The sequence below is a fragment of the Lepidochelys kempii genome, chromosome 4 (assembly GCF_965140265.1).
Source record: "Lepidochelys kempii isolate rLepKem1 chromosome 4, rLepKem1.hap2, whole genome shotgun sequence".
In the NCBI taxonomy this organism is placed as follows: domain Eukaryota; kingdom Metazoa; phylum Chordata; order Testudines; family Cheloniidae; genus Lepidochelys; species Lepidochelys kempii.
This window is the reverse complement of record NC_133259.1, coordinates 117,039,134-117,063,773: the sequence shown is the minus strand read 5'-3', so window position 1 is coordinate 117,063,773 and position 24,640 is coordinate 117,039,134. Positions and strand designations below refer to the sequence as shown.

The window sequence follows — 24,640 nt, the reverse complement described above, 5'->3', positions numbered from 1 at the left end:
TTCAGATATCAATCATCCATACCTTTGTCACTCCTATTATTTACAGAAATATCACCTGGCTCAATGTCTAGTTGGCAGCCGGTATCAAGCGGAGAGTGCCCAAGGGGTCGGTTTTGTTCAACATCTTCATTAACTATATGGATGACTGAATGGATTACACCCTCAGCAAGTTTGCAGAGGACACTAAGCTGGCGGGAGACGGAGATATGCTGGAGAGTCTGAACAGGGTCCAGAGTGACCTAGACAAATTGGAGGATTGGGCCAAAAGAAATCTGAGGAGATTCAACAAGGACAAGTGCAGAGTCCTGCACTTTGGACAGAAGAATCCCATGCACTGTTACAGGCTGGGGACTGACTGGCTAAGCGGCAGTTCTGCAGAAAAGGACCTGGGGTTTACAATGGACGAGAAGCTGGATACAAGTCAGTGTGCCCTTGTTGCCAAGAAGGCTAATGGCATATTGGGCTGCATTAGTAGAAGCACTGTCAGCAGATTGAAGGAAGCAATTATTCCCCTCCACTCGGCACTGGTGAGGCCACACCTGGAGTATTGCATCCAGTTTTGGGGCCCCTGCTACAGAAAGGACGTGAACAAACTGGAGATAATCCAGCAGAGGGTAACGAAAATTATTAGGGTACTGGGGCACATGACTTATGAGGAGAGGCTGAGGGAACTGGGATTATTTAGTCTGCAGAAGAGAAGAGTGAGGGAGGATTTGACAGCAGCCTTCAACTACCTGAAGGGGGGTTTCAAAGAGGATGGAGCTCGGCTGTTCTCAGTGGTAGCAGATGACAGCACAAGGAGCAATGGTCTCAAGTTGCAGCAGGGGAGATCCAGAAATAGGCAGTGTGGATATTAGGAAAAAACTATTTCACTAGCAGGGTGGTGAAGCACTGGAATGGGTTACCTAGGGAGGTGGTGGAATTTCCATCCTTAGAGGTTTTTACGGCCTGGCTTGACAAAGCCCTGGCTGGGATGATTTAGTTGCGGTTGGTCCTGCTTTGAGCAGGGAGTTGAACTAGATGACCTCCTGAGGTCTCTTTCAACTCTAATCTTCTATGATTCTAGGGAAGAATGGTGTGATGATAAAACAACGGCAAACCTAACCTGCTACCGTAGGAAACACTCTGTACACTCTGATCAAGCATAGCCAAAACTTTCGGAAGAGCAAAGATTTTCTTTATAGTCATCATCAGATCTGGAGCCATGGGCAGGGCGGAGTTTTCATTAGGCACAGTACCTATGGGTGTGGATATTTTAGGGGTGCCTAAAAATTCAAATGTTGCCGCTCCTGGGTCCTGGCAGGGGCTGGGCCAGGGCCAGCAGAGGGGGGAGATAGCCCCAAGCAGCCCTGCTGGAGCACTCCTCACTCAGCCTGTTTGACAGAGTCACCTCCCAACAGGGAGTGCAGCTGTGGGGCAGGGCTTGGGAGAGTGGGTCTCTGAAGGGGTGTGTGGCGGGGGGGGGGGCCGCTCTGGGCAGTGGGAGAGGTCTGTGTGTGTTGGGGTGCTGCGCAGTGGGGCTCTGTGGGCAGGGAGGCACCTAAAAGTTAAAAGTGGCAGGGTACCAGTGCTGCAAGCGGGGTGGGGGGCTCTGAGCCACCACAAGTGGCCACAGCTCCTGGCCGCTGCAGGTGGCAGGGGAGGCTCTGAGTCCCTGTGCCTGGAAATGCCCAAGATGTAAATCTGGCCCTGGGCTAGGATTTTTAACCACAAACTATCTTCATTCCCTCAGCCAATTCCAAAACAAAAAAGTCTTAGATATCAATGAGCTCATGACATACACAGGAAGACCAAAAAGAGCTGAATATATAGCATGGTTAAGAGAAAACTTGGGACAGTCTACAAATATCTAAAAAGGTATAAACACTGTGGAATTAGAAGAATTTAAAATAGCAAACAAGAGGTATAAGAGTATGTAAATTGAAGCTAATAAAACATTTAGGCTATTCACATCATGAAGTGTTCCTGATATCAAGTTGTATTCGGTTGTGAAAGTCTTGCATATTCCCCCAAAACATCATATCACTCGTTACTTGTAGAACTAGACTAGAATGAACACTAGAATAGGTATTGTAGGAAACAAAGCTGCATTGCTTCAAGAAGGCAGACTGGACGACCTGGATGAACAGACCTTTGTACGGTCCGCCCGTTTGTCATTGGACAAGTATATTACAAAAAGCAACCATAATTGACACTGACTGGCATCCTTTCTGGCCACCTCCACAAATGACAAGAATCTAATATGCTATGAAGCCTAGAGGTGAGTGTACCTCTGAGTTGAGGTACATTCCATCCTAAGTATGTCCAAGCTCAAATTCACTACTTCGCAAATGAAATGCTTCCAGGGCCGTGGAATCCTTTTGACAAAGATGGTAGTCATGTGATTCCCACCCCCCCTTCCCCTCTCACCCCCCACTGGAGGGTACTAGTACTTGCTATGCTATTTCTCCTTCCTAGTGAGATGCAGAACTACAATCTAGTCTTATGCTGAGAGCAAAAAGATAAGCTAGGACAATAAATGTACAAATAAAGTATTAGTTCTATTCTCTGCTAGGTATTTGCACAAAGAATTGAAGTGTACACAGAAAGGCCAATTCCACACATTTCTCTTGAATCCAACCTAGCAATCACATGTTCTTCCTATTTCAATTTACACAAAAGTATTAATAGAGTCTTTCACAACTCACCGCTAGTCCACCACCAAAAATAAACTAACATTACTACTAAAGGGAGCTACGTACAGTAGCAGCATTTTCCTTTAAGTATACACAGAAGCAGGCAAAAAGGAATTACAAGGTATAAGAAACAGGAAATCTAGTTTCCATGTTATTGTGATTTTCAAGTCTAGAAGTAAGAGGATAGTTCTCTTTCAGGTTTGTTTTTGTTGCGGATTTTATTTATTTATCCTTCAGCATTTGCTATTCTATTTCATAGACTGAACCATCTTTTGCAACACAGTTTGTTACACACTGATTGCTTATGTCTCATGAGATCCTTCAAGTGTAAGGAACAATTCTACCCAGGCATTTCTCATTAACTTATCACTGTAGTTCATATATATAATTGTGCAATACAAATTAAGGTACAATTTATGTCCAAAAACTATATTCTTCAACTCTCACAGTGAGGTCTGCCTGGCCCAGTGGACACGGTACTGGACTGAGAATCAGGAGACCTGGGTTCTATTCCAGGGTTTGCTGGGTAACTGTGGGCAAGTCACTTCCCTCCCTGTGCCTCAGTTTCCCGATCTGTAAACTGGGATAATATACTGAACTCCCTTGTAAAGCACTTTGAAGTGTACGGATAAAAAGTGGTATATGAGAACTGGGTATTGTTATTATGACCACCATGTTTTTGGAGAAAAAAAGCCAGCTCTGGTCCACACTATGAAATTTAACCATGTCTAAACACAGGGCCAGCATGGGGCACATAGCTAAGACCTGAAAATGATTTAGTACTAGCCACAGGCAAAGAAATCATTATTCAGCACTTTGTCAGCTAACTGCAACTAAACACTAATATAAGGTCCATTGTGTAAATTGTTGTGAATGGGCCACATCCACCCTAACTGAACTGGCCTCATTAGCACGGACCCCCACTTGGTAAGGCAACTCCCATCTTTTCATGTGCTGTATATTTATACCTGCTTACTGTATTTTTTACTCCATGCATCTGATGAAGTGGGTTATAGCCCACAAAAGCTTACGCCCAACTCTAAGGTGCCACAAGGACTTGCTCGTTGTTTTTGCTGATACAGACTAATGCGGCTACCCGTTTCAAACCTAACTGAATCGGTTAATTGAAATTTTGTCTGTATGACTTCCACTGTAAATTCTTGGGGCAGTGGCCATATCTTCCTCTGCCTGTGCTATGTCAAGGACCCATGCTCAGTTAGTTAACTGGAAAGGAAGCTAAAAAAACAGATAAATCCAAGCAATTTGCTTAATTTAAGGTGCTGGTTGTCTTTGCAGTTTCTGTCACATCCAAATACTGGTACCTTGTTGGCCTCCAAATCTTGTTGGGTGCCCCCTACTCCCAGTGCACCCACTCCTCTGACTACAATGCAGTTCGAGACACAAAATAGACAAGGTAATATCTTATTGGACCAACTTCTGTTGGAAAGAGAAGCTTACCCAGAGCTCTTCTTCAGTTCAATGCGGCTGTCATTTGACATAGTGAAGACATGGCTCCATCTTGTCTTGGGTAGAATGGGGGGAGATTAAAAAAAATAGTATTTTATCAAACTTCTCCCACATTCTAAGCCCTCCCATTTTAAGTTCTATGTTGAGATTCCAAAACAAGACTCCACATGCAGCAGGCTGTATAGCCCTTCATAAGACCATCACTCATTTAATCAGCACTAAAATAATTGTTGACATTTAGGTCATTAAGATTCAGAGTCAACAGGCATTGCAACGAACAAAGGCAGTTAAACTTTGCTCAGAGCTATTGTTTCTAGATGTCCGCAGACAACATGGCATTGGTTTATCCTCTGTTCACGTATGTCTAGGGCTTCACAGCCACAAAGGGCAAGTGACTTTTCCTCACAATGAAAGTGTACATTCCGGAACACAAAATGTCAGTCTCCAAAAAAAAAAAAAAAAAAGCACCAGATTCCTAAGCCAGCACAGACTGGCCGAAATTAGATAATTTTGTAATATTAGTCACAACCTAACCTTCCTGTAACTGTGATCCTGTAGTATCCTAAAGCCTTGGTCTATCCAAGGCTGTGACATGGTTTAGCCACACTTAAGTCCTAACTACACAGCAAGAGAAAAGTGTAAAAGAAAAATCTGCAAAAAAAAAAAAAAAAATGTTGCAATACTTTTCATCTGGAACTATCGTCTAATCATCAAGCTTTGTGTCAGGTTTAATTCTAGTACCACCTACGCTAGAAAAATTGCTGCAACGTGGCATTTGGTTGCAACACTAGGTCCCAGCACTTAAAATACTGTTCTGTCCTTGCTATATGGACAAGACCAAACTATTTTACTATTGTTCCCAAATCCTGCAGAGTCCAAGGATCCAACATGATTAGGGAATGTGATTTTCTCCCATTTCCAGTGCTAGATCCAACCACTTGAACTATGCCCGACACTATACTGCTGTAAAAACTAAAAGTCTCCATTCGACTCTCCTAGCGCAGGCGGAGCGCTGCAAGTCTCTGAAGAAGGAATCATTACGTCTTCTTCTGTTGTACAACTCAGTAATTCATAATCAAAAGCTTTGCTTTAAGTTTGAGTTACCAGAGCAAAAAGCCCCCAAACATTAATTGTTAGAGAGAAACAAACTTTCCGGATTTGAGCAACTCTGAGGCGTTTTTAGAAAGCTAAATTGAGCAGCCTCACTTCTGAGCCAAGTTCATGCATGAAAAGTTTCAGCCCAAAGGATAAATCAGTGAAAGGGTCAGCCATGGCTGGTAAAGAGTTACAGATTAAACAAAAATAACTGTACTATGATTTTACAGTCTCTCTCTCTCTCTCACTCACACACTTTTGGTGGGAAGGGGGCAGAACCTAGACTTATTTTAAAAATCAAGTTTTCTAACCTCAAATTTCACAGTAGTTTTAAGTCACAAGAAATTGATTTGATACCTTATGTTTAAAAAAAGGGTTGAGGCATCAGAAAATTCATATGCCATGGTGTCATCTCCTTCTACTCCAATGTCTCCTTCATAGCCTTTACAGTATGTCAGGTTGATTCACAGTATGGAGTTTAACAGCAATACCTGACATGATGCATCATGTCCGTTGTATCATTAGTATAGAGAAATTAGTGTGTCATGGGTTTAATTTGCACCCCTACTAAAAATGTGAAACAACACTAAACTGCAGCAGCAAGTTATAAAAAAGTTTAAAAAAGAGTACGGACAAAGATGACATCACACTGAAAATGGAAAATGAGTCTTTCTGCAAAGTCCCCTGTAAAATGAAGTGTGGCACATAAAACGTGTTTTGCCTTGTTATTGCAGAAGTATTTTCAATTAATTTGTGAGAAGAAAAATTCTCAACCTGGAGAGAATGTAAGTTCTCACTCAAGAGTGAGCTTTTAAGATGACTAATCTTTTACTTGTGTACAACTGGTTTAGCTGCTAGTGCTTTCCGAAAGCAGTGTTCAATTTAGATTTATCAATACCTTATGGAGAAAAGAGGAGGGAGGGACATGGTAGTAAAGGACAGTTACATTAGATACCTTTAGCGTCTTCACTATGTTCAAAGTGAATGCAATTCATCAGGAATAATGTACTTATAGCTAACCTCAGTTTGGTTAAGAAAATTGTTGTTTTTTGATAAAATTTAAGAACATTCAGCATTCATTAAGATTTTATAGTGCACACTGAAAAATGTTTTTCATACACCTGGCAATACCAAGACACATGCAGTATTGTGCCCTCCCACAGCTATCTGGAAGTCTTCTAGTATCATTCAATACCAAGAATACCTAATAAATAAATTCCACTGGCACTCTCTCAAAGCTTTTCCAAGTTCACATGTTTTTTTTAAACTCATACCACATACAGAAGAGCATTGTCTGCTGCTTTCAACCTTCCCAAAAAGCCAGGGAATCCCCAGAAGAAAACTTCAGCTGCCACTCTTAGTTGGATAGGTTATATAGCCATTCCATTAGCTTTGTATTGTCCATTCAGGTATTTTCACACTCTGATGTCTTATTTACAGAGTTTAAAAATCATTAAAAAATATATTACTGAAGTTGAAGTTGAACTGCTACCTTAAGCAAATAGTATCTTTCTAATTAAAAAAGAAAACAAAAAAATCTTGTATACAAACCTGTCCATTAAGAGGAGTACAGAAGGTGCTGCCATAGTTTCTGTTGCTAATTTAATCCAGATTTGAAAATCAGTTGCAAGGGTCCTCTAAATGTGTCTGAATCTTTTCACAGTCAAATCCACACAGCTAAAGATTTAATGTTCTACACCTTCACAGAATGCCGTCAGAGTCAAGGAACTCTACCTCTCAGTAATTGTCACTGTGTCAACAGGAAAAAGGAAGGACTCCCACACTGTGTATTCATCAGAGGGTGGGGAAAAGCAGAAAGTCAGGTAGGTAGACACCTTTTGAAATCTGCTGTATACAAACTCAAATTACAGTCTCCCTTCTGGCCATGTGTACAGTATTGTATCCATAGTTGTAACTCTTAGAAATAAAATCTTAAAAAAGAAATTTGCTAATTTGGCAGCTAAATCAAAGGTGTACATAGGATGTTTTAATCACAGCATATTTGAGATTTAGTCATATAGATTATAAACAGAGAGTGATACTTGTTAACCCCCTGCTTTCAAACTTCCACATGCCTTTCATCAAGTTGTACTCTCTTACCAGTGACACGGTCCTCAAAACCATTAAACATTAAAACAGGAATTGGTCATGGGCTAGGAGGGATCAGGGTCCTGGAACAATTTGTACGGTGGGGGTGCTGAAAGCCACTGAACCAAACTGTAAGCCCTGTATGTAATGGAAACCACTTCAGACAGAGGGTGTGGCAGCACCCCAAACACCTGCAGTTCCAGCACCTAAGGGAGGGATTGTGCTTTGGCTGCTTTTGGAAAGGTCACCAATATGGAAATCATGCTGTGACCCACGAACCTCCTAATGCCAACTGGCAGAGGTCACAGAGGCTGCAATGTGTTTTACAGGGATCCCCTGGGTCAGTTATATGCATAATACTTCACTAGAGGGCGAAATATCAAGTTGAAATTGAGAGCCAGTAAAAGAAAACAAAAACAAAAAAAAACAAAAACGCACACATACCAACTGGTCACCGTAAACATTGTGAAATATATGTAGGGAGAACACTGAAAGAGTTACGTACTTATGCTACAAATTACATTACTACAGTCTGCAAGTTAAAGCAGGTCACTAGAAGGTGACAAACATGTTATTTTCAGACAGGCAGGAGACGCTTATCTGACTTGGTATACACAAATTGAGTATTATATACTTCACAAGGGCATGGATCACTTGATGATTACCTGCTCTGAAGCACCTGGCATTGGCCATTGTTGGAAGACAGGATACTGGGCTAGACGGACCTTCAGTCTGACCCAGTATGGCTGTTCTTATGTTCTTACAATGCTGTCATAAATATAAAGGGAAGGCTAACCACTTTTAAATCCCTTCTGGCCAGAGAAAAAACCCTTTCACCTGTAAAGAGTTAAGAAGCTAAAGATAACCTCGCTGGCACCTGACCAAAATGACCAATGAGGAGACAAGATACTTTCAAAGCTGGCAGGGAGGGGGCAAGGACAAAGGGTTTTGTGTGTGTGTATGTATAGAGGTTAGAACTCCTGTTAAGGGCTAATAAGCAATTTAGTTAGATATAAGTTAGATTCTGTTTTGTTTAAATGGCTGATAAAATAAGTTGTGCTGAATGGAATGTATATTCCTGTTTGTGTCTTTTTGTAACTTAAGGTTTTGCCTAGAGGGATTCTTTATATTTTGAATCGGATTACCCTATAGGGTATTTACCATCCTGATTTTACAGAGGTGATTCTTCTACTTTTTCTTCAATTAAAATTCTTCTTTTAAGAACCTGATTGCTTTTTCATTGGTTCTTAAGATCCAAAGGTTTGGGTCTGTGTTCACCTATGCAAATTGGTAAGGATTTTTATCAAGCCTTCCCCAGAAAAGGGGGTATAGCATTTGGGGAGGATTTGGGGGGGGGGAGAAAAAAAAAAAAAACGTTTCCAAGCAGGCTCTTTCCCTGTTATATATTTGTTAGACGCTTGGTGGTGGCAGCAATAAAGTCCAAGGGAAAAAGGTAAAATAGTTTGTACCTTGGGGAAGTTTTAACCTAAGCTGGTAAAAATAAGTTTAAGGGGTTTTTCATGCATGTCCCCACATCTGTACCCTGGAGTTCAGAGTGGGAAAGGAACCTTGACAAAAGGATACCTGTTTACATACTAAACCAACAGTTAAGATTAAAAAATTAACAAGAGACCACGAAACCTGCAGGAAGGAATACTTTTTCTAGTAGAAGTAATTGACTTTAAATGTATACTGTCAATCTATAGGTTCTTTTAGCAATCAGCATAGATAACAATTATACAGCCTTCATTATAAAACTGCTAACTGGTAACAGGGAAAGTGGGGTCTGAGGACACATATACACAAACTCCATTGAGTGAATAGACCTTGAATTGAGATGCTTGACACAGCACAACAGGCTCTTCCCTCCTTCCAGAATCACTGCTGGAGAGGTTACAGTGTTAGGGCTTGTCTTCACTGTGTGGGAGGAGGCGGAGAGGGGTAAATCGACCTATTCTATGCTACTCCAGCTACGTGAATAACTAGTCCTGCTAAAAATCGATCCCTGGCTGCATCGATTGCAGCAGCATTGATCTCCCCGTAGCAAAGACCAGCCCTAAGTTACGACAGGCCTTGACGTTGAGGCAATACTTCTTTCATAACGGCCTAGATTACAAGATTTAACAAGTTCTATCCATATTAAGCAGGAAAAAAAATTGTATAATCAACATCCAGATAGAGATTAATATTTTATACAAGAAATATTCATGTTTTTTCTTACACCTCCTATACCACCAATCTCAAGATATATTCAGTAGCACTCAAAAGTATCCTATTCCAGACACAGATCTTTAATTATCCACTGCATTCTTATTGCAGAGTTGTAATGCAACCATCCCCTTTACTTTATCTCCAGACCATTTTTGTCTTAGCCTTTATTATGTCACTTAGGGCAGAAAAACTCCAACTGTACTTTTGCACCTCAATTTTGATCATTATCAAACTGAAAAATATAAGGGAGCTAAAAATAAAGTACTATGGCAATTAAAGAATGGTTTAAAAAAGTTCATTTATTATGAAAGCTCTCACTCAATATCCAATTATTTAATCTATTTGCACCATGCACAATGTGTTTTGCAGAATCAGAGCCATTAAGGGAACGCAGAACAGGGTAGACATTAAGTAGGACTCTTGAAGGTCAAAGTAATGTTGCTATTATAATTTCTGCACACTGCAATAATAGTCCAAAGTGGACATTACTGATAAGGGAGTTGGATGGAGATTAGCTGGTATTTTAATTATAGATGGTCAGAAATATACCAGTCATGTGACAGGAACTGTGCAGATAGCTCAACTAAGTTGACTAAAAAAAAAAAAGCTATTAGCCACCACAGTCTGAACCAGGGTAACCACCCAAGCTACAAAAAATTGCTGCAAGCTCCTTGACATCGCCACCCCCAGACTGAAAGAGCGTACTTCACATTGGCAGCGTAGACATAGCCAAGTTTTTTCACCAAAAGTTATACCACCTTTATTAAAGCGATTTAATTAAAACCTATGTTGCATGTCCACACTAGCTCTATGTCTCCGGTATGCATGCACACTAGCAGCTCTTGCAATGACAAAGAGCCGTGCACTGTGGTGCTATCCCACCATGCAACTGGCCGCAGGGAGCTTTGGGAAGGGGTTGCAATGCCTCATGGGGCAGGTACAGTGTCAACATGATTCATCCTACTAGATTGCCAGCCACTTTTCAACTGAAGCATGTGAGTGTGAGAGAGACACAGACAGGGAGCATGTGTGTATGGGGAAGATACAGACAGTGTGTGTTAGCATCTCCCAAGTTCAGAGAGCTGCCTAAAGCAACCGGTCTTAAGGCAGGGGGAGGGGGAAACCCTGACATCAACCCTGCCCCTTCCTCCCTGGCTCTGCACAGCACAAAGTCTCTCTCTCTCACACACACACACACACACACACCCCCCACTGCCTGCACGCGCTTTGGTAGTGTGGGAGACAGCAGGAGCATTCCATGTTAATGATTTACTCTGTGTGTCCCAGAGCAAAGCAGCACAGCACCCTAGCTGTCAGAACGGAGCAAGCAAGGTGTTTACACTGGCCCTGTGGTGATAAAACCTTTGCGCAAAAAGTCTTAATCGCTCTCGTGGAGGTGGTTTTACTACAGTGCTGCAACTGAGGAGTTTCATCGCAAAAAGTGACTTTGCCGCACCTCTGCTGTTTCTTTTGGCAAAAAAAACTTGCAAGTGTAGACGAAGCCACTGTGTATAGGTGTTGAGCTCTAGTAGTTTCCTCTGCACATTAAATGTTCAATGCCTTCTGCACTATTCACATTGAGCTACAGAAAAGAAAAAAGGAAAACAAAAAGGTAACACACACCTCTAACTAATGGAAATGCTTATTCTACCTAAATTTTTAAGTATTTAAAAGATAGAAGAAATAATGAAATTTATATCCTACAATGGTCTGAGAAAAGACAAGTGTCCATCAGTCCAGATTGTACCCTGGGTAATGTCACAGAAGCATCCTGGGACAATAGGTTAGCTGACACCCAAGGAACAAACTTGAGAGAAGATTCAAGGAGACATGGGAAGCTTTTGGCAAGAAAGAGGAAGAGATGGGCATGCTTTCCTAGCTAGGGAATTCAATTGGTGGGCCAGCCGTGAGCAGAGAGTTAGCTGATCTAGAAAGGCTCTCCGATTCTGAAAAGAAGCTATAAGATGCAAGACAAGGATCCCAAACATGCCAGAGGACTCTGCAGAAGCCCAGAGAATGTTCCAGAGTGGTGAGGAACCCAGAGGCAGGGTAATGCATATAGGTGTGTACACTGTTTTGTATACATTTGTATTTCTCTTGCTACCTAAGCAAAGGGCAGTGACATTTCAGAATCCTGGGTAAAAGTCCATCCACATGTCTGTTTGCTTTCACTATTGCATGCCCACAAATAGGTAAACTGGAAGGCTCACACCCTTTGGTAGTATTCAATGGGAAATATTCAAAAGCTGCTGGGTAGGACACACTAGTTTCAGGGTATAAAATCCCCACTGCAACCAGGGTGTCAGACATAAGGTCCACACGTGGTGTGCATGCCTACTGGTCCAAAGCCAATGACAGTGCCTAAAACTCTGTACAGCTCCAGCAAGTTAAGAGCACGTATGATTCAGCATTTGGATCCCATCACAACAGTGGGAGCTCAACCAGATCTGACAACAGGCACATACTCAACTTCAACCTAGAAAATGATTTAGCAACTCCATTAGGTACACAGCAGAAGACATTTCCACATCCTGACCACTTAACATTACCCTTGAGAAAGAATCCTTTGTTTATTATCATGACTTGCCACTCAAAAACTGATTTATCAAATTCAATAAATGGTCCCATAAAGGACACTCCAAAGTTTAAGTTCATTGTACGGACGAGTAGTAAAGGACACATGGATGCAACAATAAAAGTAGGAAATTTAGTTTGACATTAGATTCCTTTTTCTTACACAAATAGTATCTGCTCCTACCACAAAGCACTTACTATATAAAAGAGTAGCCTATTTTACAAATGCGATAAGACAATATGTGAAGCCTAGAGGTCATGAATGTTTCCATTAGAGGACTTTAAGAAGTTTGATAATAAAGGACACCTTGAAAGTAATCAGTCCGTTGCTACTTTTGTCATACCAACTGACCTTGGAGATAAAAATAAATGAAGCTGAGTTACATGTCTGATTCTCACAAGTTACAAGCAAAATGCTAAAAACACATCCAAATTCATTAGCTTTAGGATTCTTCCAGAATAAATCCTTAAACATTTTACTTGAAAACCCAGGCAACATAGCTGGTTTTGCTAGCCATAGTAAATGCTGGGGATGCTGACAACCAGCAGCTAATCCGTCCCCAAAATTTAAACAAAGAAATAGGAACTATATATTCCAGTGTTTTCCCAGCACTCCAGACAAAGATATGATCCTCTATAAAGTCTGCATACTGGACGTGGCGGAAGAACCAAATCTTTAGAAATCACCAAGAAATGAATATTAAAGTCCTAATTTGGAAATGTATAATTAGAAAAAGTGAAGAGTCTAGCGTACATACCTCCATATATTGAGACTAGAGGTATTGCAAACTAATAAAAGAGAGCCTGACAAGGGAGACCTGTGGGAGTGGGAGGGAAATATATTAAAATCTGATGCTGCAAATGCATTATATGTAGGGTTACCAACCCTCTGGGATTGGCCTGGAGTCTCTAGGAATTAAAAATTATGTCATGTGAAGAAACCCCCAGGAATATGTCCAACTAAAATTGGCAACCGTTATATGTGGTTCTGATGCAACATCCCCTTTATATATTTGCAGCTAATATACACTGACTTCCTGACCATGTGTGATGCCTTTTGTCACTATACCCCTCTCATTAAAAAAAAAAAAGTATATTTTTCTTTCCTGTGACCTGATGTTAATTATTGTACTAAACAGCTCACTCACCATATAGTATTTTTGAACTTTTCCTGAAAGAAAATACTTAAGAATCTCAGAAACATAACTGAAAGAGTGCACAAATTTCACGTACCAGAAAGAGTAAAAACATCCACAAGGAACTAGAGGCATTTCAACCATCCTGTTCAATTTATTTATGCTGGTAACTAATTAAAATACAGTTTCTTGCCAGCAGAAGGATTTAGATGGAGCACCTTTCTCCCTACCCCTCTCAAAGTAGCCTCTCAAATGAGTTTTAGTAAGAAGCTGGAAAATAAAACACAATTCAAATTAGATAGTACAATTGTCTAAAATCTACATAGGAAGGGCACGAATGAAAGTTAATTGATCGTTTCACTTCAGCATCTAGTGGCCAATAGGCCACAGGACAAAGGTCATACTTTTGTCTAGCAATTTAACAATAAGCACATAATTAATATGGCAAACGAACTTCCACCCACTTTCAGCAATCTTTATCGAAGGTAAGTATTAATACATAATTGCAATGCAACTTTGCAAGAAAAAAAGAGACTTGCTTAAAATAGTGAACAGGATTTTAAGTTATTCAAGGGTTTTTTTTTTGGTTCTGTGATAAACACTGGGAGAGGGGACAACTATGGAAAAGCATTGCCCTTTTATTCTTGTTTGAACCAGCTTGCAGTAATCCAGACCTTAACACAAGAATACAGATCACTAGTTTGCTCAAGAAAGGTTTTAAAATGAATAGGCCTAAGATGAAATATCAATCCTGATATCAAGTTCCCCAGTCCATTATTCTATTTTAAATATTGCCAATTTTAGTCACTCCCCTGTTACAGGATCAACAGGTCTCAGCAGATGCCCCCCACAACAAACAGCAGATAAGGATAGGGAGCCCTAGAGCCCAGCAGAGCAGCAGTGCCAACCTTTGCTTCATTGCCACTAAAGGTTAAATTTCTGGAATCCAAAATTTCAACCTTTGGAGCCCTCCAGCTGCAATTAATTAACTTTGTGGATATTTATAGGTTTTTGTTTTTTCTTTTGTTTACTAATTCTCCCTCACATTGCCTCCTGCTCCTATCCTCCTCCATGACTTCACCCTTAGTTCCTCTATTCATCTTCTTACCCCTCCCACAACGTTCCAGCAGCTCTCTATAATAAAATAATATATATCCATTTAAAGATAGAACAGGCACAGGAAAGATACGGTTTGAACATTCCAGCTGTGCATACTATTGAACTGTCTAATTGCAAAACTCTTACAACCATTATCCTCCTGCTTCTTCCCTCTTCTTGTCCTTCACGTCTTGTCTCAAACTAGGTTGTAAATACTGTAGAGCAGGGACTGTTTTCTGCTACATTTATACTGTCCTTAGTACCAGTCCTGATTGGGGTCTCTAGGCACTACTGGAAATATAAATGAGTAAGGGAAAGATTAAAGGAGATAAAGGCCATTTGTTTAGTGATTTTTGTATGCTTTATCAACAATTTAGTTCTAAAGCGTTTTAATAAAATTTATTTTTATTTTGTATTTTTACTCTGTCACAACAGTGTACCAATAACAAAAAAGACCTAAGAATGTACTGGGTGCAGGAAAGCCTCAATTTCCCGCCCTCTCCCCCCACTATCTATCTGATGGCTGCTGGTTTGATTTTTTTCAATGTTTCCAAAGAGAGAAAGAGAATATTAGGTTTCCCGACCAGCTTCCATACCAGAAAAAGCACATATATGAAGAGCTAGGAATTCGCTAATTATAACCTGTGCACGGTCACAAAGGTTTTGAAGTAACCAGTATAAAGAGTCATCCTATGTACGTGGAGGAGGTCTGGGGCTAGGCAACATCCTACACAAAACAGCTAGGTGTGTTACTCTTCTGAGTAGGAGTGAGAGTCCATAAGCATTTCTTTATCAAAAAGACACTGAGTAGGATTTCAGCCTGGAACCTCAGACTTCTAGGAAAGTCCTCAGGCCAGCCTCCAGAATCTCAGTGTTTTTAACAGACACACCTGTTAATGTCCCAGGCTTCTTGTGTGCAGGGATCACAACCAGTGTTCCCTCTAATTTTTGTTGTGATGGAGGTGGTGCAAAGGGGTTTTGGGTATGGGAGGGGGGATCAGGGCTGGGGCAGAGGGTTGGGGTGCTGGGGGAGGAGAAGGTGAGAGCTCTGGGTTGGGGCCAGGGATGAGGGGTTTGGGGTACAGGCAGCCTCAGGGCTATGGTGGGGAGGACTCCCCCCAGTTCTCTCCCTGCCGCAGCACCTGGGCTGGGGGGAGGGCACATCTCCTCACCACAGCAGCTCCGGGGCTGGGGCCACGGGATAGGTGCCCCTCCCCCAGCCATGGCAGGTGCTGGGCTCAGGCCGGGGAGGGGTGCCCCAGCTGCGGCAGGTCCAGGGCTGGGCTCGGTTGGGGGAGGGGGAGGGGCGCCCCTCCCACAGCCACAGCAGGTCCCGGCCAGGCGCGTTCCCTGAGAGCCTGCACAGCACTTAATAGGCTACTGCGCAGCTACACATCTCATAGGGAACTTAGGTCACAACTCTGAAAATGGATAAAAGATCAGAGGTAAAATAGCGAGATAGCTCATCTCCAAGAGCTCACACCAAGACCTTTTGACTCTTCGAGCCCCACGGTTACCAGAATTCAATTAAAATAGTGGCATGATTGCATTACCAGTATTTCTCAAAATGGGAGAGGACCATGTTTACATGGGATGGGGGAGAGAGGTGGGGGGGGTGGGAACCAGCAAAGGGGACAGATAACAGAAAGATCTTTGATTTTCCAGTTTCCCCTCTCCTGGCAGGCATAAGTGCAAGTTAACCTCTCATCAAAAGAAATGCATGATCATAAAACCACATTTCCATAATGTTATCAGGGAAAAATAAGGCCTTTTTACTCCTAAAACCATGCCACCTTTCCAATTACGTCAGTACAACGAAGAGATTACAGGATATTCTCTTTACATTGTTTCAAAACAGCAAGAGACAGCTTTAAAAAGGGTTTTCACTAATTAGCACAGTGGACTTTTCCATTAGATCTACATATATGGATCTGATAAATCCTTAGTTCCACACAAAGCCAATCATCCCAATATACTTGAAATAATCTAATAGTTTCAGTGTTTAGTCCAAAGTGTCAAACATTACTCTCATTCCCAAGCCCTCTATTAACAGACCCATCTACATTCCTTCCTGATTGCAAATTAGAGCTATTCTTTTTCAGGTGGCCAAAACCAGATATTTTGCACTGGGAATAATAAAAGGAGCATAAGTATGCCCTCTCTCCTTTCTCTAGGATTATAAGGACAATGACCCAAGTAAAGCAGTAAGAGGCCACAGTCAAACGTAAAAAGAAAAGGAGTACTTGTGGCACCTTAGAGACTAACACATTTATTTGAGCATAAGCTTTCGTGAGCTACAGCTCACTTCATCGGATGCATTCAGTGGAAAATACAGTGGGGAGATTTATATACATAGACAACATGAAACAATGGGTGTTACCATACACACTGTAACAAGAATGATCGCTTAAGGTGAGCTATTACAAGCAGGGGACACCATCATAGGGCCTAATCACATCAGCCACACTATCAGAGGCTCGTTCCCCTGCACATCTACCAATGTGATATATGCCATCATGTGCCAGCAATGCCCCTCTGCCATGTACATTGGCCAAACTGGACAGTCTCTACGTAAAAGAATAAATGGACACAAATCAGATGTCAAGAATTATAACATTCAAAAACCAGTCAGAGAACACTTCAATCTCTCTGGTCATTCGATTACAGGCCTAAAAGTGGCAATTCTTCAACAAAAAAAACTTCAAAAACAGACTCCAATGAGAGACTGCTGAATTGGAATTAATTTGCAAACTGGATACAATTAACTTAGGCTTGAATAAAGACTGGGAGTGGATGGGTCATTACACAAAGTAAAACTATTTCCCCATGTTTATTCACCCCCCACCGTTCCTCAGATGTTCTTGTCAACTGCTGGAAATGGCCCACCTTGATCACTACAAAAGGTTTATTCCCCCCAGCTCCCTGCTGATAATAGCTCACCTTAAGTGATCACTCTCGTTACAGTGTGTATGTTCTCTATGTATATAAATCTCCCCACTGTATTTTCCACTGAATGCATTCAATGAAGTGAGCTGTAGCTCACGAAAGCTTATGCTCAAATAAATTGGTTAGTCTCGAAGGTGCCACAAGTACTCCTTTTCTTTTTGCGAATACAGACTAACATGGCTGCTACTCTGAAACCAGTCATAAATGTGTTGACTAGACTTGGATAACATGTATGGTATCCAGGTCTGAGCCAGATCCATCTTCCCAGAGAACTTACTGAAAGATCCTTTTTTGGGGAAGGGGGGAGAGAAAGACGGAAAAGATACGACACCCTGGCAGCAAGGAAAAGCCCTGTGGTGCCTGCTCTCTACCAAGGACTTTGTAAAGATTGCAGTTCCTTATCCAGTGTCCTTGAATACCTGGATTTAAGAACACACACACACACACGCACTCACTCCCCCCCCCCCCCCCGCCCCAATGGAAGAATGTATTGGCTCACACTACTGAAGGCGTGGGTCCTACTTCTACAGGAGTGAATGCAGAGAAAAAGACAAACGAACTCCACAGATCAGTTCCCAGCAGGACACACTCCAATAGAGAATAAATGTGTGGCCAAAGATTTATGTGAAAAGCCTCACTCACGCAGATAGCACATAGGTAGCTGGGCCTGGATGGCAATGCTCATAAAGGCTCTGACTCAGAAAACCAGCTAAGCACATGAGTACACTTAAGAGTTAAGCACATTTTCACATGCAGCATTGCTGAATCAGAGCCTAAACGTACAATTAATTTATATCTTCCTCCCATCCTCACTGGCATAGGAAGGAAGAGAGAAGACTCACTGATTCTCCCTTTTCTGTATGGGGAGTATCTACAGGACACCAATCTGATCATTTCTTTATCTGTGTTACTTTTTCAGGGCAATTTGCTTTATTCTGTCAACTTTAAAGAAAACTCACTCTTGTCTGAAAGGGGTTTTTTTGGCGAGTGGGGAAGGAGAGGCCTACTTCAAGCACAATAACTAAGATCCCCAAGAGAAAGCTGCCAAGAAGTTTATTTACTTTGTGCTTTTGTCAGCACTTGTTCCCCGTATCAGTTTCTCAGCTGTATTCACAAGTAGCTCACCCCTTTCTCATGAAAAAGTCCAAAGACATCACACTTATGGCTTGCTCTAAGAGGATTACACATATGTGCATGCGTGCGCACACACACACACCCTTCAACAGGGTGGCTACCAGCAAGAGATCAGCTTGCTTTTCCTAAGTTTGGGTCACCTTATCATGAAGGCAGGGAACAAAAGAAGCTATTTGAGGGAGCAATCATCTTCACATTCAGAGGTTTGAGTAGTAACGTGTGAACAGATAAGTCAGGAGGGAAGTGCAAAGACCTTTCTTCACTCTGGTCCCTGAGTGAACATGGAGTCCCCTTCAATTCTCAAACTCCTTTCAAGGGGCCAGGAATCGACAAGCCTTAGTGATGTGCCCTAAGATTGTGTCATAGATTCAGTGACTTCCAGCAACCTCTGACATTTACTAAAAATATCCATGACAAAATCATAGCCTTTTACACATCACTAACCAAACTTTTAATACTATAGGTACCCATCGATGTAGAGTTCAAATGACAGCTTTAGAAAAAGCAGCAATTCCATATTGAAGGCTTTTTTTTTTAAAAAAAAAAACCACTAGAACCACTGCAATGATACTGAAGTTGTGCTACCATATGGATTTAGGGCCCCTAGACTTTGGCCATTGTTAAATGCTGCACTTGTGCTTTATCTGGTGTGGACCAATGAGTCTGAAATGACCTTCCACAGGACAATAGTTGCAAGGTTAAAATGCAATTACTTGAAAATTCAGATTGGTGAAGAGGAGAGTGAGATCTACAGAAAAACAAATTTCACCCATGACTTAACAGCTAGAGGTACAAATTCTCACTCTCCCTGTAACGGAATGCTGAACTGTGTTATACTGTTCAGCCAGTAGCTAGCACTAGTGTGTGTCACTTACTTATTTAAGCAAACTTCACCCGTACCTGGCAGTACATAAAAGGATCTTATGGAAGACATTTCTGGTATCTCTCTGAGAGGGAAGCTCTGTAGTCAGTCCACATCTGATACAGAAGCCTGATCTGTGAGTAGGAGCCCTGCAAGAAATACATGATACTCCCTACCCTGATTCCCAGCAAATTAACTGAATAAAATGGAGTCTCTTGAACAGTTATATCTTATTTCTCAGAGAACTGGATAAACCCCAAAGGAAACAAAGAACTGAAGCTGTGGAGCAGACTCTTTCCAAAGCAAGAACTTACTATAACCTAACAGATGCCTCAATATTAATGGTCTCCAGGGTAGAATGTGTTTCTGCACTGTGGGGAACAGAGGAAAGTTAGCATTAGGGTGACATTCATACATTAGTACAAGATTCCTTGCTGTTATGTTGATTTTTCCAAGCTCATATATAAAGGAATGCCTCATTGAGGTAGTTCCACCAAGGTTTAAAAACGCTGCAGGTTCATTAGATATAGTTACACAAAAAGAAAATAAAGAGAGGAACTGCGTGTCTAAGTACCTAGAAAGGCATGACGTAGAGCATTAAGTGCTTGGGAAATATGGTTGAGATATCTGGGAAGTGGACAAATAGGTTATGTGTGCACACAGGAATGCTGTGTGAAAGAGGTAAGGCATACGGACAACTTCTAATGAGGCAAGTAACAGCAAGTTGCAATCCTGCTCTTTCAGGTGAAACAGACAAGTTCAAAAGGTTTCTGCTTGTCTGAGCCACATGAAAGCTACTCCCAGCTAAGGGAAGGAATAAGAGAAGTAGACAAATGGATTATTTAGCTTCTGTGCTGAACTGAGTCATATATGTACTCCTGGTGGTATCACCCAGTGCCAGAAGTTACCTGTAATACACGATAGGATACTTCGTTGAAAAATATTGCCCTTTAGGGGATATCGAAGGTGTCAGTTTTGTTTTCAACTAGGGTGGATAAAAAGGTGCTTTTAAAGACATTTAAAAATTTAAGTTAAATAAAATGTAAATGAAATACAGATTTAACTATTAAAATGATTTAAAATTGAATTTGAAATTATGACAACCTATGTTAATACAAAAACTTCCTATAGCCTATTAAAATATTTAAAGATAAATAAATATTCAAGCTGTAATTTTTGCTGCCAACATTTTAAAGGAAGTTAATTGCACTGGTGAAAGTCAATGGCTAAACACCTGGAAACAGTTTGCTGAAGTGCTAAACCACCTTTTGATAGAGATACTCTCTGTACATCTGCAGAAGACACGATTTGTTTAAGTTCAGTTTATTCAACAACTAGCTCAATTCAAAAATCAGTTCATTCCAATTTGAGAAACTGAGTGGGAGTTAGGAAAAGGAAAACAAGCTTTCCTTCTTTTTATCTATGAACTCCCACTCAGTTTCTCTTTCATGGTGAGAGAAACTTGATTAGTACAGTAACCAAAGAGAATCAAACTTTCTTTAGCAAAATAACTATAGATCACAAGTGCAAAACAAGATTAAAATCTATTTAAGTCAAGGTTTCTCACTTGCTGATTTTAACCATTTTCATTTAAGTCAAGCCACCCTGCTTCCAGGAGCCCATAAACACTGGCACATTAACGCTTGGTCTAGACCAGTGGTTCTCAAACTTTTTTTTCCCCCACGGACCACTTGAAAATTGCTGAGGGTCTCCGTGGACCACTTAATGATCTTTCCAAATGTTGTCTGTACCATTAGCTAACTATTGTAAAGCGCTTTAGATAAAAGCGCTATATAAGAAAATAAATTTTTTGTTCTACAAACAAAAGCACACAACTCATACTTTAATAGCAGTAGTCTTACCTTTCTAATGCGATGGATGGATGTGCCCTCTCCCCCACCGCAGCAGCCCCTGAGCCGGGGCATCTCCCTTGCCACGGGCTGGGTAGGTGGCAGGGGGTGTGTGTGGGGTCTCTCCCTCTTTCCCCTGCCACAGCAGCCACAGAGCTGAGGCTATCTCCTCCGCTGTGGCAGCCAGAGCTGAGGCTGGGAAGGAGGGCCATCTCTCCCCAGCAGCTGCAGCCCTGGAGCTGGGGAATGTTGCCTCTCTCTCTGGCTGCCACAGCCCTGCACACCGCCTATTCCCACCCAAAGACCACCACCTCACCTTACATGTGTGCCTTCTCCAGGGTCCAGACACCTAATTAGCAGAGCCACGCCTGCACATCTCCACTAATTAGGTGCATGGTCCTTCATTCTCTTATGTGTGGCCACACAGGCACGCACCTTAGGGGGAACCATCCATCGACCACTTGAATGGAGTCTGTGGACCACTGGTGGTTCACAGTTTGAGAACCTCTGGTCTAGACAAGGCTTTTTAACCTTAAAAGCATTTCCATCACTGCAACACTGGTGGAACTACTAGAATTACCTACATTGGTGCTTCCACTAATGGAGCCACACCAGTGGCATCTTGGTTTCCTTTTGTTTGGAATTTTTTCAGGTTGTGGGGAGATAAAGAAAAAAATTTCTGTGGACAAAGCCCATTGCTCTCTCCAGGTAATAGCACAGCATTTGCTTGGGCTCACAACCATCCTGAACGGGAAGGGAGGCAAAAGTCCAGGTTCTATAGGCTCTGAAGTGCCAAGAATCCTTTTGCTCCTGAATGAAGTCTGGTGCCATGACAACCAATAGGTAGAAGTCCACAAAAGCTTTGGCACATAGAACTGTAAAACTATTACTGATGAGCCAAGCCCATAGTGGAGTACTCAAACATACTGCAACTTCAAAACAAGAATAAAATAAAGACATTGTTCTCTAAGCTGTGATTTAATCACTCAGTTTAATAGTTTTAAATCAATAGCTTTGAGTTTCCCCCCCCCCCCCATTAAGAAACGCTTTCAGAGAAGTAACAGAAATGATTGTTCTGTCAATGTTTCATCAGCCTTTTCTTTCGGCAAATAGAGACGTTTAAATTAGGAAGAGTAAGTGGTTCATTGAAATAATCAGATAGGCAAAAAAGGCGTTTTATAGCCAAAGCTGCAGAACACAGAAATAACTTCCAATCATTTATTGCTTGGAATTGTATACCGTACTAACAACTTGCTCCAAAAATGATCTTGGCTAACGTACCTCAAACAAAAAGAATTATTGAGGATGGCACACATTATGGTTTGTGTATACCAGCTCAATATCAGTTTAAATACATTATTTTTAACATAGGAAGCCAGGGCAGCCTTTCAGAAATGTAACTGCTTCAGTGCTGCCCCAGATGTTGCCATTTCAATAATTAAGTGCTCAAGTTCCCCATTCTAATTCTGGTCTTGGAATTTTCTCATTATGCAGACACAAGCAATTGATGTGGTCAACAGTATTGTTTCCTAATCTTGACAGCAAAGATGAGCAGTCTAAATACCACTGGTCATAAGGTTAAGATTTTGTCATGGTTATTTTTAATAAAAAAAGTCATGGACAGGTCATAGGCAACAAACAAGAATTCATGAAAGCCCACGATTTTTACTAAAAATAATGGGGGGGGGGAGAGCTGACCACTACAGGGGGGACACACGACTGAAGCCTGAGCCCTGTGCAGGAGGGGGGCTGAAGCCAAAGAAGTCATGGAAGTTTGTTAAAGTCACGGAATCTGTGATCTCCATGACTAAATTGTATCCTTAGTCATTTGTTACCTTATCAGTGAACTGACGACATTAAGTCAAACAAAATAAAGTGCCTGACAAATATTTAGACTTTAAGTGGAATGTGTTTACATTAATAAAATACTCATCACTGCTAGAACATTTTCTATCCCTAGACCTCCAAGTGCTTTACAACAGTAGGCAAGTATCCTCGTAATTTGGCAGATAAGAAAACCAAGGCATATGATGTTTAGTGACTTGCCCAAGGTCATACAGTAAGCCAATGGCAAAGCCAGGAAGAAAATCCAAATCTCCTGGGGTCCAGTTCAGAGCCCTTTCCTCCAAACCATGCTTCCTCCCTTTAAACACAGCTGGAAAGAAGAGAGTTCCACCTTCATTCACTTCATGTGCAGAGTTCGAGCTTCTGTGGATCCCAACCACAGAGCATAGAACTTTCAACTATGCGCAGCTCTGACCTACTGAGGCAGAGCAGAAAGAGGGCAGTAATCTTGATAATTCCAGTTCCTCTGGGTGTTAGCTGAATGTGTAACTCCTTACCATAAAACCCTTTAAGAGCCTCCTAGCCCCCAAAACATAGTCAGAAAGCTGTAACATTTTTCTTAAGTATCAAAATCCCATTACCTGGCAAAGAAGCTAGTGAAGGGTCCCAATATTTTCAACTTACTGTCCGCATCTACTTCTTGACAACATGCCTGCTGGCTTTGATCATTGGTCTCCTTAGTGGGATTCAATGTAACATCTGAAAACTGTGCTTCGTCACTCTCCAGGGTCACTATTGCACTTGAGCTGCTTGTGACCATGAAGTCCAAAATGTCCTCATTGCTAACAGATAAAGTTGTTGACAGTTCTGTGCTGAGACTAGACACACTACAGACAGAGATATCATCACTTCGGTTCAAAGCTTTGGAAGTCGGACTGTATAGTTTCACTGTGTCATATCCAGTTCTTGGAAAAGTTGAGGACTTTTGTACACTGTGTTCATGTTCAGCATTCAAAGAAAGTGGAGGCACATAAGACAGCAGCATGCATGCACTCTGAAAAGTTCTCTCAGGCATGATTTCAGGCTCAGACTGTTTTCTCTTCACATTTAACACACTGCAGTGAACAGGCTCCGGATTCCCTATTTCTAGAGTTGGAATACCAGAATCTACAGATTTAAGGCTATGGCTATGTTCTAAAGCACTAGAGTGCTGACTAGGTCCATACTCAGGCAATGAGAGCACTCTTGGGGCCCTTGAATTCAAGTTTTGAAGACTCTGGATACTGTTGCCCACTTTGGTGTCCAGAATTCCCATCAAGCTCAAACCATTTAAGGAGTTGGATACATTTACATCAGCCATCTTGGTCCAATTGGTGTTAACTATTAAAAGGAAAGAACAGTTTTGTTTTATTAAACACTTTAAAGTCTCTTATTAAAGAACTAAATTACTAATTATCTAGCAGTCACACATTACCTAGGGAAAAATCATACACAGAGAATAAACCAAGTAACTGAGGTAGAAGGGCACTGGCAACTGAATCATATGTTAGTAACAACATAAATCAGTTTATAAGAACTTAGGTTACTACAAGTGAAAATGTTTTTTCTTAAAAAACTACTTCCTTGTCATTACTTATACTCTTTACTTTGTATACTTCTCTCAGCACGTCAAGTGAAAATTCAGCACCATCAGTTTCACTTTCAGTGCTTCCATGACGG

At 41.4% G+C, this 24,640-nt stretch overlaps 1 protein-coding gene across 7 annotated transcripts in view; it reads right to left on the bottom strand.

Annotated features, from left to right (window-relative positions):
* The window catches only part of TBC1D14 (TBC1 domain family member 14), a 106,857-nt gene that overhangs the window by 75,347 nt on the left and 6,870 nt on the right, over positions 1 to 24,640 (bottom strand). For 4 of the 7 annotated variants that reach the window (XR_012158733.1, XM_073342582.1, XM_073342583.1 and 1 more), the window contains one exon: positions 23,563 to 24,301. Coding sequence is in view for 6 of the 7 variants with exons in the window: in XM_073342582.1 (XP_073198683.1) it covers positions 23,563 to 24,301 (739 nt within the window). In the remaining variant the exon portion in view is untranslated. Of the gene's footprint in view, positions 1 to 4,133; positions 4,199 to 6,788; positions 7,075 to 13,343; positions 13,443 to 23,562; positions 24,302 to 24,640 lie in introns of those variants that run through there. The other 3 variants (XM_073342587.1, XM_073342586.1, XM_073342589.1) reach the window with 3 other exon arrangements.